At 43.1% G+C, this 17,158-nt stretch overlaps 1 protein-coding gene across 6 annotated transcripts in view; it reads left to right on the plus strand.

Moving 5' to 3' along the window:
* DNAAF9 (dynein axonemal assembly factor 9) overlaps positions 1 to 17,158 on the plus strand; it is a 152,369-nt gene that overhangs the window by 112,646 nt on the left and 22,565 nt on the right. For 5 of the 6 annotated variants that reach the window (XM_021078125.2, XM_021078124.2, XM_085003365.1 and 2 more), the window contains exons 27-30: positions 59 to 217; positions 5,236 to 5,361; positions 10,564 to 10,601; positions 16,088 to 16,223. In XM_021078125.2, the coding sequence (XP_020933784.2) occupies positions 59 to 217; positions 5,236 to 5,361; positions 10,564 to 10,601; positions 16,088 to 16,223 (459 nt within the window). Of the gene's footprint in view, positions 1 to 58; positions 218 to 5,235; positions 5,362 to 10,563; positions 13,511 to 14,124; positions 14,207 to 16,087; positions 16,224 to 17,158 lie in introns of those variants that run through there. The other variant, XR_014832059.1, reaches the window with a different exon arrangement.

Here is a 17,158-nt window from a genome sequence, read left to right on the forward strand (position 1 = left end):
GTGGGCCAGGCCTCCAGGTAGGTGGCCCTCACGCTGAGATTACACTTGCCATTTCTAGGTGGATGGTATACCGTCAAGTCATGGACAGCTCCGAATGTTTTCATGCTGCCCACTTCCAGAGATACCTTTCCAGTGCCCTGGAGGCCCAGCAGAACCGCTCTGCCCGCCAGTCAGCCTACATTCGCAAGAAGACCAGACTGTTGGTGGTATTACAAGGGTGAGCACTGGGAGTCTTCTGGGGATAGTGGGGTAGGGTGGTGACCTTGCCATTATTATAATTTCACGTGTGGCTAACCTGGGGCACAGAACAGACTCCACGCACACATGAGAAGTGTCTACGTTACACAGAGAGCAAGGACTTCTGTTGCCATCCTGTAGCCCAGAGTGGCTGGTGTAGATTGCACACAAATTTTAAGTTTGGCTTCAACATCATAGTAACCCCAAAAGGTGGGGAATTAGGGAGGATCTTTTCTGGCCAAGATTCTTTGATAATTCTTCTAACAGTGGTGGTCCCTAACCCTCTTCCCTTTGCCACCAAGGCAAGGGATCTCATCCTTTTCAGTCCTCCCTCCTGTGGAGTTGCAGAGACAGCCCCCACGTTCTAACCTCGAGCCTCACCATCCATGGGCTGGCTAGTCCAGAAGGGTTTCCTTGGACCCTCAGTAAGGAGCATGAATAGTTCAGTTGGACAAGGAGCTCCCCGTGAGGATAGGTTTGACAGAGTGTGTACCACTGCTCAGGGGACCCTACTTGCAGTGATCTTTTGACCTGTTCTGAGACCTTCTAGAGGGGAAGTAGGCACATCACCCCCTGGGCCCAGAGGAGAATGTGCCAGATTAGGAACTCATGGGTTATGCTCGTCACTGGTGTCATTAGAGTTGGTAATAAAAAAGCTTTTGGTGGTTCTCATAAAGTGCTTTTGTGCTGCGCTATGTTTTTTATGCCCATAATAACTGATATTTGCAATTAGCAAGTTGTTTCCAGTAAAGACTGTGCCCAGATCAAAAGCCCCATTTGGTCTCCTGGGTGTGATGGTAAGACCTGGAGGAAAGCCAGGCTGATCGATGGTCCTACAGGAAGCAAGCAGGAGTGTGTGCCCTGCCAGGCCATCATTCCTCTTCTTCAAATCTTGTTCTCAGTCCTGCTCTAGGCTTCCCTTCACTTGGCACTTCTGTCCTACTTTTGGCCTGAAGTTGTGGAATCCACAGAGCAAGAAGACTTGAAAACGCTTGTTTTCCATCATTTCCAGTGGTCAACAGACTAGGCTGGCCTAGCTTCATCACCTCCTGCCACCCCTCCAGAGTTGAGAGTCGTTGGGAATGTGGACCTGGAGCCAAATTTGGCAGCTTGACATTTGTGCAGCTGAGGTTATTTCCATCCTCCGTCACTTTAGAGAACATCGTTGATGCCTTGTCTCTGGCCGTACAAGTCTGCAGAAGTGTCATCTGCCCTGGCTGCTCTGGACTACAGTGACAGTGTATGGTTAGCCTGCTTGTACTCTCAGCCCAGCTCTTTCCCCTTCACAGCACAAGAACCAGGAAGCTCAGATGGGTTTCCTGCTGTGGTGCTCACTATGACACTGTTCTGGCAGGCTGGGCCGTTCTCTTGAGGCTCAGCAGGGAATACACAGCAGCCTCTTTGTAGCATGTCCTTCTTGGAGCTGGGCCTTTGAACCCTGTATTGAGGTTGTTGGTGAAGGGACACCCTAGAGGCTTCTCAAGTTGAGGATTTTATTCCTTGAAGGTGGTGTTTATTTTGATTTATAGCATTCTGTGCTGTAGGGGGGAGTTTTCTTTTGCCCCTCGAGTGGCCTGGTCCTGCTCAACTTGCTAGAGCAGGTGGCTGTGGAGTTGAGCTTTGACATCAAGTGGAGCTCTTAGTTGCTTTTTTAAAAATTGAATTAATATATTTTGAACACATGATAAAATTTTAGAAGTGGAGGACAGATTAGTGGTTGTCAGGAGTTAGAGATGGAAGTGGGGGCCAGGAAGGATGTGAGTGTGGTTTTAAAATGGGGCAACACGAGGGAGCCTTGTGGTGTTGGAACTATTCAGTACCTTTCTTTGTTTTTTTACCGCCCCAGAAGTACATGGAAGTTTCCGGGCCAGGGATTGAACCCACGCCACAGCAGCTACCCAAGCAGCTGCAGTGGTAATGCCGGATCCTCAACCTACTGTGCCACAGGAGAACTCCTGCTCAGTATCTTTATTTTGGTGGTGGATATAGGAGCCTACGTAGGTAACAGAATTGTGTAGAACTTAATACGTACACTTACACAAATAAGTAAAGATGTAGAAATCTGAGTTTTAAAAAATTAATTTTAAGGAATTTGAGGGGCTTTATTTGTTTATACTCTGGAATATTGTAAAAATCATTCTTTATCTACATTTAAAACAAAGTATTTCTCAGAATGCTTGTATGAGATATCTGTTGTTTCAGAGGAAAGAAAGTTAAAGTCCTGCTGGGTTTTTGTTTTGCGTTTTGTTTCTGTTTTTAATAAAAAAAAATACCAGAGAGAGGCAACATGAAGCGTTAGTTTTTTGCCTTCATCCTGCAATTGGGCAGTTTAGCCACCTGGGCCGTCGGGACCAGGTAACAGTCTCCAGCAGCTGGATCAGTGTGCTCCCTTCTGGGCTGAGGCTGCCTCCTGCTGTCTGGAAGCCATGCCCAGGTTGGTTAGAGGGCAGGGGCTGGGCAGAGGGGGAGGACCTGAACAGGCATCCCCTGAACAAGCAGAGTGATTGTCCGCTGCAGTGGCTCCAGGCTGCAGTGCCAGTGTTGGCCTCACCAAGGAGCATGGGACCAGTTTTCACTCTAACCTTTTTCCATTAGTATCAGTGAAAATTAATGGAAAGTTCTGAAAACTTGGGAATTCCCCAGTTACCCTCTTTAAGGGAAATCTATTATACTAAAATGACCAAAATCCCAGCTATGATGGAAAAAATTAAAAATCGTAAATACATAAATATTTAAATAAAGGAAACTGGATGTGGACTAGGCAGGAGCCATATGTACTAAATCAACAACTTTTATGTAAATCGCAAACTCTTCTAAAATTAAAAGTTAACCGATACATGAAAAAAATAAATCAATTAAAATGACAAGAATCCTTAGGACTGGCTTTCTTTCAGTTCTTTTTATTTACCCTAAGAAATGAGAGTCTCTAAAACTTGTACCAAACATGGAAAATAAAAAGCCCTCAAACAATTTTTTTTTAGCAAAAGAGGAAAATCTGATGCTGAGGAGCAAGACTGGGGCACTTAACCATGAGTGGTCAGGCCATTAAACACAACCACAAAGAGATCTGGGGCAGGGTGTAAGCTCCAGGACTGTGTACCAGAAGTGTAGCTGTAAGGGCCTGGCAGTGTAGGGGGCTCTTCTAGCACCCAGACCCACTCAGACACTGCAGAACCAATGGAAAGCACCCCACATGCTCATACATGCCCAGGCAGTGGGAGAAGCCTGCAAAAGAGGCCATTGAGCAGAGGGCTCGCTCTGTCTAGAACGGGGCACACCACCTTCTCTGCTGAAGCACTCACTGCTGGTTGGTCAGGACTGAATGAAGCACTCTGGGGTCGGGGGTGCTAATCTCGTTTCTGGAATAAAGCCAAGTACTATTTAATAGGTGAATTGTTTGTAGAACCTCAGGATATGGCTCAGGCAGGCTGTACCTATACCCCAGCCCCAAGCTGGGACCCAGGTCCATATGGTCAACAAGGCTGCCCATCAGATTTGCCTTCCCTCCATAAAAACTGACTTTTTGTGATAGGCTGAGTCCATCAAGAAAATGTTCTCCAGAAGATGAAGAGGGCAGATTTCCTCTTGGAGTGGCCACTAGTCTACCTGGAGTTCAGTGTCCAGTTCATTCACCTGCCCTGCTTTAGGCACCATAGATTATAGCACCCAACAGGCACCTTACGTTCTTATTGCAGAGACAGACAATAAACAAATAAGAAAATATATGAACATCATATGTAGCTGATGTTCATATGATTCTTGGAGAAGAATTGGGATGGAGGAGGCGAGTACCAGAGCGGGGATCGCTGTATCACATAGACTGTATAGAGTCAGAGGATCCTCTCTCATAAGATGCCAGTAGAGACCTGAAGGGAGCTGAGGGCATGAAGCTTGTAGACATCTGAGGAAAAGAGCATCACAGGAGAGGGGGCAGAGGGGGCAAAAGTGGAAGTGTACCTGGCATGTCCAGGGAAGAACCAGGAGGCCAGAGTGGCTAGATTCAGGTGAGGGAAGAAGTAGTAATAAGTGAAACTCTTCCCTGCAGTGTGGGGGTCAGATCTTAGAGGGCTCTGGGGGCCATTTGGCTTTCTGGCTGAATGGAAGAGAAGCTACTCACTCAGTGGCTTGGCCAATGGCATTAGCATAACCCCTCTAATTTTTGTGTTGACAGAAGCAGGGAGGCCAGCAAGGAGGCTGCCGGGGGAGATCTAGGCAAGAGATGGTAGCAGTTTGGACCCAGTGGTAGAGTGGGAGTAGGAGCATGGTTATATTTCCAGGATTAAGAAAAAAAATGGAGTCAAAGAAGACATCAAACAAATTTTTTGGCCTGGCAGCTGAAAGAGTGGAGTCTCCTCTGCTGAGAAGGACAAGACCTCAGGAAGAGCAGACATAGGGGAGTTGGCTTGTGAACAAAATAAGTTCTAACTGAAGGTATTGGCCCTGCAAGTCTGGAGTTTGGCAGGAGTTCCAGGCAGGAGATACGAATGCAGAAGGTGTTTGATATGTGTCTACTGACCTGGAGAGGTATCTCATGATCCCACTTTCTCTTGCCTGCTTATGAGATGGAAGAAGAGTAAAAAGCTGTTAAAGAAAATAGACCAATGCAGGAGCCCCTAACTTGATTAGAAAACTGACCTAAGGGACACCAAGGCCCACCCTCAGAGCCCCAGGGTCACCTGCAGCCTTCTCCGAGGGGGATGGGTGGCAGAATTTTTCTTCCACTCAAGTCTTGCACAATTACGACTAATAGAACTTGGAAATTCAGAAACACTGTAGACTCCAGAGGCTCTAAAAGACTAATTCAGGTGACCTGAAGGAACCCAGTTGCAGTATCCCCCTTTGGTTTCTCTTTTTTTACATTTTTTTTAAATTAAAGTATAATGGATTTATAGTGTTACGCCCCTTTTGGTTTTTCTTTCAGCCACTCAGCAAGCATTCTCCTCTTCTCCTACTCTATAGCCCCAGTCAGTCAACTAATTACTCCCTTTTTCTCTCCAGCTACACAGATGTTATTGATGTTGTCCAGGCCCTACAGACCCATCCAGACCCAAACGTCAAGTCATCCTTCACCATTGGTGCCATCACAGTGTGTGTGGAGCCCCTCAGCTGCTACATGGAGCACAGGTACACACTCAGGACCACCTCCGGTGCACAGGGTGTGGTGTGTTTAGGGGTACAGAAAGCAGTTTTCTTCCATCTGTCAGAAGGAGACACATTTTGATGTGTGTTTGTCTTTGGAAGGCATCAGTCTACCTTATGTATGCTTAGTTGTTAGTTGATTAGTGGTGGGTCCTTGGAGGACCCCTTTGGACTGGCAGCTTCTTACTGCTTTTCTTTGTGTACTGGAAAGTTGCCCTTCTAGAGCAGTGGGACTTCAAATAGCTTCTCCCAGAAGAAAAGAAAGCCCATGGCAGGCTTTTCTTTTTCTTGTTAGCACAGGAGAGGGCCTTGTGTCCCAAGGCACTTGGAGTATTCACAGATACTTTTTCATGTGGTTAAGCCATTTTAAAGTTATCTTATCTCAGTTAATGACAATCAATTCTCACTACTAACAGGCGGAGTTTTTTTGTTGTTGTTTTTTTTTTTTTTTTACTTTGGAAGTAATATAACAACAAAAAAAATTGAGTAATAATTCAGCCATAATCTCACTGACTCAGTGTAACTATTATAATCCTTGTGAATACCTTTCTGGTCTTTTTTACATGGTCTTTTCTGCATGATTTTTTGCATTTGTGGTATACATATAACTTTATGTCTTGCCTCTTAGATTAACATATAAACATGTTATCATGTAAGTGAACATATATATGTTCCATATTACAGTGGTGATTACATTTTGATTGATTATGTAACCGTTTTGTGTATGTATGGACATAATTGTCTTAACCAGATTCCCACTGTTAGTCACATAGGATGTGATCAATCTTAGAGAATGTTCCATGTGCACTTGAGAAGAATATGTATTCTGTTGCTTTTGGATGGAATGTCCTATAAATATCTATTAAGTCCATCTGGTCTGTTGCTTCATTCAGGGCCTGTGTTTCCTTATTGATTTTCTGTCTGGATGATCTGTCCATTGCTGTAAGTGGGGTGTTAAAGTCCCCCACTATTATTGTGTTATTGTTGGTTTGTCCTTTTAAGGCTGTTAGCAGTGGCCTTATGTATTGTGGTGAACCTATGTTGGGTGCATAGATATTTAAAATTGTTATATCTTCTTCTTGGATTGATCCTTTGATCATTAGGTAGTGACCTTCCTTGTCCCTTAAAATATTCTTCATTTTAAAGTCTATTTTGTCTGATAGGAGTATTGCTACTCCAGCTTTCTTTTGATTCCCATTTGCATGGAATATTTTCTTCCATCCTCTCACTTTCAAGTTGTATGTGTCCCTAGAAGTGAAGTGGGTCTCTTGAAGACAGCATACATATGGGTCTTGTTTTTGTATCCATTCAGCCAGTCTATGTCTTTTGGTTGGGGCGTTTAGTCCATTAACATTTAAGGTAATGATTGATATGTATGTTCTTATTGCCATTTTATTAATTGTTTTCGATTTGTTTTTGTTGCTCTTTTTTCTTCCCTTCTCTTGTTCTCTCTTCTTGTGGTTTGATGACTATCTTCAGTGTTGTATTTGAGTTGATTTTTCTTATTTGTGTGTGTGTCAATTGTAGATTTTTGGTTTGCAGTTATTCTGAAGTTTTGATATAATAGTCTGTATATATATCCGAGATTGTTTTAAGTTGGTCTCTTAATTGCAAGTGCATCTCCAGTGTCCTGCATTTGTACCCTCTTCTTCTCACAGTTTCTGATTTTGGTAGCATAATTGTGCGTGGATGATTTCGTATCTTATCTGTAAAGCTTTTGATTTCTCCTTCAAATCTGAATGAGAGCCTTGCTGGGTAAAGTAAGCTTGGTTGGAGGTTTTTTCCTTTCATCACTTTAAGTATATCCTGCCATTCTCTTCTGGCCTGCAGCATTTCTGCTGAAAAATCTGCTGATAACCTCATTGGGGTTCCCTTGTATGTTACTTGTTTCTTTTCCCTAGCTGCTTTCAAGATTTTCTCGTTGTCCTTCATTTGGGTCAGTTTGATTAATATGTGTCTCAGGTGTTCCTCCTTGGGTTTATTTTATATGGTACTCGTTGCACTTCCTGGATTTGAGTGAGTGGTTCCTTTCCCATGTTAGGGAAGTTTTCAGCTATTATCTCTTGGAATATTTTTTCTGTCCCCTTCTCTCTCTCTTCTCCTTCTGGCACCCCTATAATATGGATGTTGGTGTATTTAACGTTGTCCCAGAGTTCTCTGAGACTCTCTTTGTTTTCAATCTTGTTTCTCTTTTCTGTTCTGCATCATCAGGTCTTATGCATGTGGTCTTTCTAGCTAGTCCATATTATTATCATTTCCTGGTTAACTGACAGCTGTCCTTAGATCTTCATCTGAAAAAGCTCCCCTTTTATTTGAATCCCAAGTTAATGTCTGTAAACTTCTCATAGAAATTACGTTAGAAGTTACTTTCCTAATCACCTTAACTGATCCCAGGAAATGTCTTCACCATTCTCCCTTCTCTTTAGCTCTGACCTGGGTTCTGCTGTTACAAAAGAAGAAAAAAAAAAAAAGCTAAGGTGGGAGTTCCCATTGTGGTTTAGTGGGTTTAGAACCTGGCATAGTGTCCATGAGGTTGTGGGTTCGATCCCTGGCCTTGTAGTGGGTTAAGGATCCAGCATTACCACAAGCTGGAGGTAGGTCGCAGATACACGGCTTGGATCCATTGTTGCTGTGGCTGTGGTATAGGCCTGCAGCTGCAGCTCCAATTTGACCCCTAGCCCAGGCACTTCCATATGGTGCAGGTGCAGCCCTGAAAAGAAAAGAAGAAAGCTAAGGTGATCTGTTTTTCCTTCTGCCTTAGGTTAGGTTATATAGTGAATGTTGAGCATCACCATTGTACTTTGGAATGCCATATTGACTCTTATATGCCGATCTTTCTACCATTTGTCTCTTCGTTTTCTCAAGTTTACTTAAAGATGAATTAAAGTAGAAAGAGGTCTAACGTGGAATGAGGCACTACCAGAGAGATTATCATAGAAAGGTAGGAAAAGATAGTAATAAGCAAATAAAGACAGGTTACATTCTAGACAAGTACTCCTCTGTACTGTCAAGAAAAAATTAGGAAGAGAAACTAACAAGGTGATGTGGGAAGAGCTCAAAGAAGAGGAATAAAAGGTCTGGGAAGACAGAAAGGAAAGATCTTCCTTCAGTGATGAAAATGTTCTAAAACTGAATTGTGGCGATGATTGCACAACTCTGTATATTTACTTTAAAAAAATCATTGAGGAGTTCCCGTCGTGGCGCAGTGGTTCCCATCGTGGCGCAGTGGTCAAATTTTTTAAACTCTCAACCATGAGGTTGCGGGTCCGATCCCTGCCCTTGCTCAGTGGGTTAACCATCCGGTGTTGCCATGAGCTGTGGTGTAGGTCGCAGACGCGGCTCGGATCCTGCGTTGCTGTGGCTCTGGCATAGGCTGGCAGCTATAGCTCCGATTCGACCCCTAGCCTGGGAACCTCCATATGCCGTGAGAGCGGCCCACAAAATAGCAAAAAGACAAAAAAGACAAAAAATAAAAAAATTAAAAAATCATTGAATTGTACACTTAAAATGAGAGAATTTTGGGAGTTCTCTTGTGGTACAGTAGGTTAAGGATCTGGTGTTGTCACTGCAGCAGCTTAGGTTGCTGCTGTGGCTCAGGTTCAGTTTCTGGCTCAAGTACTTCCACACGCCACAGACCTGGCTAAAAAAATAAAATAAAAAAACACTTAGGATTTTTGATAGGAAATGCAATGAATTTGTAGATCTAGTTGGGGAATTTTGCCGTATTAAGTATATTAAGTCTTCCAGTGTGTAAATGTAGATTAGGTCTTAACATTTATTTAGGTCTTTAATTTCTCTTAGCAATGTTTTTTTGTTTTCATTGTACAAGTCTTATACTTCCTTTGTGTAATTTATTCTTTTTGATATTGAATTTTTTGTTAATTTTATTTTTGGCTTGCTCATTGGTAGTGTATAGACATGCAGTTGATTTTTGTAAATTGATCTTACATCCTGCATCTTTGATGAACTCATTTATTAGTTCTCTTTTGGCTTGTTATGTGTGTGTGGACTCCTTAGGATTTTCGGTATACAAAAGCATCTCATGAATGAAGAGAGATAGTTTTACTTTTTCCTTTCCAAACTAGATGTCTTTTATTTCCTTTCCTTGTTTAATTACCTTAACTAAAACCTCCAGGGTATAATGACACCATCTTCCTTCTGATCTTGCTCCTGAGCTGAAGGGGAAAGCATGTAATGTTTAACCTTTAATATGGTTTTAGCTATGGATTGTGTAGTACATTTATAATAAGTTTTTTTGAGAATCAAATTTTTTAAACTCTCAAATCCAGTGGTTTGGTGTTTTTTTGTAAAGTGGCTACTGAAGCAAAAATAATTTGCCTTGTTGCTCCTAGATCATGTTTTATTTTTTGAAAAAATGGGTGGAGGTAGAGTATAGTAGACTTTTGTTTTCCCTTACTGTGAGGTGGGGGTTAGTGTGGCTTCTGTAAGAACTGGGTTTAGTTTGTCTTTTTTTTTTTTTAGAGCTGCACCCGAGGCATGTGGAAGTTCCCACTCTTTGCAGCTTTTAAGTACCCTAACACAGGGTGATGCGAAAATAAAATTGTGTATGTAAGCTGCTTGTACAGCGCCCAGCCCATAGTACGACCTCAGTAAAAGGCAGCTCTTCTCATTAATGTTAGTTTTCTTCGCCGAGAGAGCACTGTGATGTTTTAGAAGTTTTAAAGCACTGAGAATATGCTTGATCCAGTCAGTTTCCTGCATTTCCTTCATTATTTGAGCTCAGAATGGGATTAAAGGGGAACCAGGATTCTGTTTTACACAGAAAGGGAAACATGGCAAATTTGGTACCGAAGGCCCTTGGCATAGTTAGGCAAACGTAACTTTTCTTTTCTTTTGATGTGTCCCCTTTACTATCAGGACAGTATCTCTTTGTGGGGGAAAAAAGACCAAGCTCTCTGTCTCCATTTCCTGTAGTCTTGAGAGTGAGCTCTCCCCTCTTCAACATTGCACCGAGAATTGATCATGTGGGGACTTCTCTGAGGTTTGTAGAGCTTTAGTTCAAAGGAATGAAAACCTTTTGCATAACCCTGGCCATCCTTAATGCTCAGTGTTGCCTGCCAATCGGCCAACTGAGTAACATCTTGTATATTAGTGATACTCACATTTTTATGAGAAATAATGAAAATTCTGAAATTAATGATTTTAAAATATTTTTTTTCTCCCTAGATTTCTTTTTCCTAAATGTCTTGACCAGTGTTCACAAGGTAAGTAATATGCTTTACTTCCTGCTTGAATGCCTTTCAAATTCTATTTAGATGCAACAGACTTTTCTTCATGCTCCCACCTACCATTCTGGTTGGTTTGTTTTCCACCTACCATTCTGAAATCTAAAACCAACAAAATTGATCTAGGGAAAAGTTTGGCATTTTTTTGCTTTTATCGTATTTGATAGGTAGATTTCCTTCAAGAGTTTCTAACGATAATGTGAATTGCGATGGCAACACCTCTTCTGAATTGGATATAAGTCTGCCCTGGCCTTCCAGTTAGCGTCAGTGGACTGAATAGGTGTTCCTAGCCTCTAGATCAGTAAGATTTTGATGCATTTCTCCTGTCCCATGAATGCAGGGTATGACTTAGTAGAACTTTCTCCCTTAGTGCCCTGCTACATACTCTGAAACTTTCCACATCTACTTTATAACTTTTAGAAAAATCCACCCATCCTGTAGTTTACACTCAGCCTTGCATTGTCCTTCCTTACTGTGAGGTGAGGGTTAGTGTGGCTTCTGTAAGAACTGGGCTTAGTTTGTCTTTTTTTTTTTAGGAATAGTGGTTGGCTGCGTCTATCCACAGTGTCCACCTCAGGTCGATTAAAGAGATTTTATGGGGGTTGGTCAATAGGATCTGGTAACAGACTGGATTGGGAGGATGGGGACATTGGAAAAGGAGGTATCTGGAATGACTCCTAGGTTTCTATCTAGCTTGGGAGATTGGGAAAGTTGGTGATTCATATTTGAAATGGAATACACAGGAGAAAACATAGGTCCAGGAGATAACCAAGGAGAGCTATTTGATCCTTTGATACATTTTTGGTAGTCATGATCAAAGCCAAGGGTGTGGCTATCATCAGCCCCTTGTCCATTACATGACCAAATGATTATTGCCACCCTAGTGCCCCTTGGCTTCTTGGCACTTTCTCCTTCGGTGACCGTCTGCTTTTTTTGCATTGGGAAAAGATGATCAGGCTACCCTGGCAGAGAGCCTTAGGGAAGTCCTCTATCCTTACTGTCCATGAACCTGGGTATTCCTAGAATTATAACAGGAAAGCCCTTTTAGAACAAGACAGAATGAGTTCTCTCTGGCATTTGGTAGACATATTTCACTAACATTGCCTTCCAACTCATTGTTCAGAAGCAATGTGTGTCAAATTCTTGCTTAAGTAAAGAAAGCTAGGGATGTGGGCAGATGACCTTGAGGTCATACATGCTGTTTTCTGAACAAGGGGCTTGAAGTGACAGTGTCTTGGTAGACATCTTCCCCTTACATCAGGGCCCAAAAGACCCTATAGACTGATCTGACCTGGCTCACCATGGGCATGGACTGTCTAAGGAGACAGGAGATAAAAGGCAAGTATTTCTTTCTCCTCAGGGATTTGATGGCTCTCTTAGAGGTAGGATCTGCCACCGATAAACAAACATTTCATGTCCCAAGGGAGCAGTTACCTCCTTTGTTCCTGTTCATGATTTCATGAGTCAAGCTCCCTGATTCACTGCTTTTACAGCAGGCGATTATTTTACAATGAGAAAAGCGCTATATTGTAGCCCCAAAATGATGTGTATTCAAAATTCCAAGGATTGGGAAATAATCTCAGTGCTTAAACAAGCCAGGCTCATTATAATGCTGGCTTTAAAGCAAAGGGCAGATATTTTACTACCTGGCCTGCTTTTAGAAGTATCTGTAGACAAAAGAAGTGAGATTTGTATTCTCTTGGGCTGCTGGAAGCCTGTAGCCAGACTGGGATGATCACACAGACCTCAGAGATGTTTCTCCACTCTTGGGAATGGACCAGGTCAGGCTGCCTGCTCACTCACAGCCCAGACTGATGAGACCTTGGCCAGATCTGAGTGTCTAGTCCTTGATACAGAGCAGAAGCTCCTGCTTCAAGCCGGATGAAACCGCCTACAGTGGCCTCTTCACCCTGTGCTCCAGATAACTGCTGTACCTTACCTCAAAGATGGTATTTCCTCTTGGCAGGTAGCAGTTTGCATAGCTGGCCTGAGGAATGCTGGGGATAATCCTCTTGCTTGTTTCTCCATAAAGCAAAGCCCCTTTTCTATGTCCAATTCCTGACCTAGAATCCAAAGCCCACAGGGTTTGTCTACATGGTACTCCTGGGGCAGACAGGACTTTGAGCAAGGTGTGTGTGTCAGAGACCCAGACCCTAGCCTTTCCTTGGGCAGGCCAGGACAGGCCTGCGCTTGTGACCCTGGTGCATGCTGCACAGGTCGGCACATTTGCACTAATCTGAGTTCAGTTTATTTTGCCCAAGCCTATACTAAACTGAGTCCTGGGGCCTGTATAGATCTTCTCTCAGCCTTTCGTGGCTCCTCCCTGCAAGATCCACCACAGCTATTCTTGTCTTCCACCCATGGGAATCTCAGGGTCCTTTTGCAGGAGCCGGCTCCCATATTTGCTATCTCTGGAATGTGCTGAGCCTTCTAGAACCCTGCCTGCTTCCCCACTGTGCCACGTTCTGGGCCTGGCCACCTAGCCTTGCCTCACAGTTTCCAAAGGCCCCAGCCACTTTCTGTGGCTGCTCCAGGACATGGAGTTCTGGCAGGAGGCTCACCAGGCTGTCCTCACTGCCTCCCCACAGCCTTCCTTTCTACATGGAAATGGGAGTACAAACACTGCCAATGTCACCTTTGCTAGGAGGCTTCTCTGACACTCTTAATGTTAAAGCTTCTGAACAGGAAGGCATGTGAGGAACCTTTTTAACATAGAATAAACAAGATGCAGATATATTCTTCATTTGAATTCCTGAGTCTTGTGCTGTTACCACATCTAAGTCATACATGAAGACCTTGAGGATGGAAGTTTCAAGTGTGGGAGAAGCTGTAAAGAAAATGAGATTCTGAGAGCTCCTGTTGTGGCTCAGCGGTAATGAACCTGACTAGTATCCATGGGGATAAGGGTTTGATCCCTGGCCTTGCTCACTGAGTTGAAGACCCAGCATTGCCATGAGCTGTGGTGTAGGGTTCAGATGCGGCTCAGGTCTCAGGTTGCCATGGCTGTGGCTTAGGCCAGCAGCTGCAGCTCCGATTGGACCCCTAGCCCAGGAATGTCTGTGTGCTGCAGGTATGGCCCTAAAAAGAAAAAAAGAACTTAAAACAGACTGTAAGGCCACCAGTTGTCAAAAGGAAAGCAGAAAACAGAATGCAGAAATCATACTGCTGAAGGTTTTTAAAAATTTTAACAAAATTCCACATAAGGTGACAGAATCAAAGTGTCAGTAAATATAAATGGCATAAACATCTAGTAAAAGGAAAAGTATCTTGTATTAAACCAAAAAATAAAATATAATTATAATATGTTCTATACAGGAGAAGCATTTTATTTTTTGTCTTTTTAGGGCTGCACCCACGGCATATGGAAGTTCCCAAGCTAGGGGTCAAATCAGAGCTGTAGCTGCTGGCCTACACCAAAATCACAGCAATGCCAGATCTGAGCCATATGTGCAGCCTCCACCACAGCTCATGGCAACCCTGGATCCTTAATCCACTGAGCAAGGCCAGGGATCGAACCCACAACCTCATGGTTTCTAGTCAGATTTTTTTCTACTGCACCATGACAGGAACTTTCTCAAGCAAAATATTGAAAATGGTTAATGATAAAGGACACCATGGAGTTCCCGTAGTGGCTCAATAGTTAATGAATCCGACTAGGAACCATGAGGTTGCAGATTCGATCCCTGCCCTTGCTCAGTGGGTTAACGATCCGGCGTTTCCCTGAGCTGTGGTGTAGGTCACAGACGCGGCTTGGATCCCCGTTGCTGTGACTGTGGTTTAGGCCAGCAGCTGCAGCTCCGATTCGACCCCTAGCCTGGGAACCTCCATGTGCTGCGGGAGCAGCCCAAGAAATGGCAAAAGTACAAAAAAAAAAAAAAAAAAGGACACCATGTATAACCTCTCATGAATATTTTTGTACCAAATAATTCAAAAGAAAGAATACACCTTTATTTTGTTACTAAATAGCAAATAACTTTCTTTCCTTTTATTGAAGTATAATTGAGGTATAACATTACATTTCAGGTGTACAACATAATGATTTCATATTTGCTTTGCAAAATAATCCCCACAATAAGTTGTTTTTTTTGTTTGTCTTTTGTCTTTTTGAGGGCCACACCCGCAGCATATGGAGGTTCCCAGGCTAGGGGTCTAATCGGAGCTGTGGCTGCCAGCCCACGCCAGAGCCACCACAACACCAGATCTGAGCTGTGTCTTTGACCTACACCACAGCTCACGGCAACGCTGGATCTTTAACCCACTGAGCGAGGCCAAGGATCGAACCCACAACCTCATGGTTCCTAGTCAGATTCATTAACCACTGAACCACGACGGGAACTCTGCAATTAGCCAGTGTTTATAATTCTTGAAGTCAGCGATGGGCACATGGGCATTCATTTTACTATTTTTTTTTTTGTACTTTTGTGTATGTTTGAAATTTTCACAATATTAAGAAGTGAATAAAGTGATTGATTAACACAAATGCAAATGATCTTGTAGCAGAAATGGTGTGTGTGCTATATTCATAGCCATGTAAAAATAAGAATAAGTTTGGAAGGGGAGTTCTGTCATGGCTCAGTGGTTAACAGAACCTGACTAGTATCCATGAGGGCACAGGTTCGATCCCTGGCCCCACTCAGCGGGTAAAGGATCCAGCATTGCCAAAAGCTGTGGTGTAGGTCACAGACACGGCTTGGATCCCGAGTTGCCGTGGCTGTGGTGTAGATCAGCAGCTACAGCTCCACTTCAACCCCTAGCCTGGGAACCTCCATATGCCACAGGTACAGCCCTAAAAAGACAAAAGACCAAAAAGGATAAGTATGGAAGAGGTATTATAATTTTGTTGGCATAGTGGGATGTGATAAATTCTCTGATTTCTGTATTTTCTATAGTGTTGTGGATTTTACTTATTTATTTTCACAGAAAGGTTGGGAGTGATTGTGGCCCCAGTCCACAACCTCTCTTTACATGGGCCCCCCTTCCTTACTGTGTCACTATGTGACTCTTTGTTAGCACTTACCTCGAAACTGTGGGTCCACGGGTGAGACTCCTTAACTGTGCACTCTCTGAGAGTGGTTAGCGTCGACATATGGTTTGTGCTTGGTAAATGACAGTGTTCTGAACTAATGAAAGTCATTGGCACCAGTTCCTGAAGAGGTTAAGTACATGGGATGTGAAAAGGACCCTTTGATGAAGAAGCTCCAGGTATCAGCTAGAAAGAATTAAGACAGAGGTTAGGAAATGAGGCAGCTATAGCATTGAGGCCATTCACTGCAAGAGCTTGCAGTGGCAGAGCGGGGAACAGAATGATAGTTCTGTGTATTAGTTTTTTTTTGGGGGGGGGGGTGTCTACACAAGGGGACTGCTAAAAGGAATGGTCAGGGAGGGAGCAAGGGCTCACAGTTGTGTGAACTCTCAGCCCCAGTCAGGACTCTGAAGGCTGAACCCCTCCTGGTTTTATTTCCCAGGCCTAGTGAGTAACGTGGTATTCACCAGTCACACCACCGAGCAGAGGCACCCTCTCCTAGTTCAGCTGCAGAGCCTCATCAGGGCTGCCAATCCTACTGCAGCCTTCATTCTTGCAGAAGATGGAATCATCACCAGGTAAACTTCACTCTGCAAGACCAGCCTCTTCCTCAGATACAGAACTCTAGCTATGACCTCCTCAGTCTTATCACTGAATCTAAGACCTGAGCATTTATAGAAGTCAGGTTTTGAAGTGCTTTTGGTTCTGCATAAAAAAATCCCCAAAAGGACCCGTGTGTCAGTATCCTGTACTGTTTTGAGACGTTTTGTTGTGATGCATTCATGTTCTCATTTATTAAAGGTTGGAAGTCAAGACTAAATGTTCTTTGTGTTAAGATGTGAGAGACATGACATAGAAACATAGGGAAATTATATCTTACTTCATAGACTTGGGTCCAAAGTACAAACTAAAAGTCGAGAATGAATTACTTTGTATGTGAATGTATGTATGAAGAGAAAACATCTGGTCATACAGCAGTATTGTTTGCTCAATAAGAAGGCTAAAAGGTATATACATCCTCACAAATTAAGTCAGTAAGAAGGGCAAACATGCAAACAAAAGAGTGAATCTATCTGTCTATCAAAGTAATAAGTACATACACAATAATTCAAGTAGCTTTTGAATGTAATCCTCTGTTGGAACCCTGATTTCAAACATCACTGCTTAGAGAAGGGAAATTATAAATATGAAATGGGAAAGGTAAGGAAAAACCCTGCATATGTGGAAGTTGAATTGGGAGACTCAATACAAATTCATTATTTCAAAAAAAAAAAAAAAAGATTAATTCCTAGTTCTTTCCATGAAAGGGGACCAGAAGTAGTACCACAGCAGCAGTTAGTACCTCTGCCTTTAGATCTTGGTTTCTAAGTACCAGTCCCCACTGCAGGATATCAGGACTCCTTGGAGAATTGGCTGATGGCAGGTCTAGGCAGTAAAAGTACGAGGTGAGCCTAGTACATTTATACCAGAAAAGCAAGGAAGTATTCAAAGATTAGTGGAGATATGTCAAAAG

This window comes from Sus scrofa, chromosome 17, assembly GCF_054392235.1.
Source record: "Sus scrofa isolate SSC_HxYL_T2T_F1_AM1 chromosome 17, Sscrofa_HxYL_maternal_Yorkshire_Landrace_v2.0, whole genome shotgun sequence".
In the NCBI taxonomy this organism is placed as follows: domain Eukaryota; kingdom Metazoa; phylum Chordata; class Mammalia; order Artiodactyla; family Suidae; genus Sus; species Sus scrofa.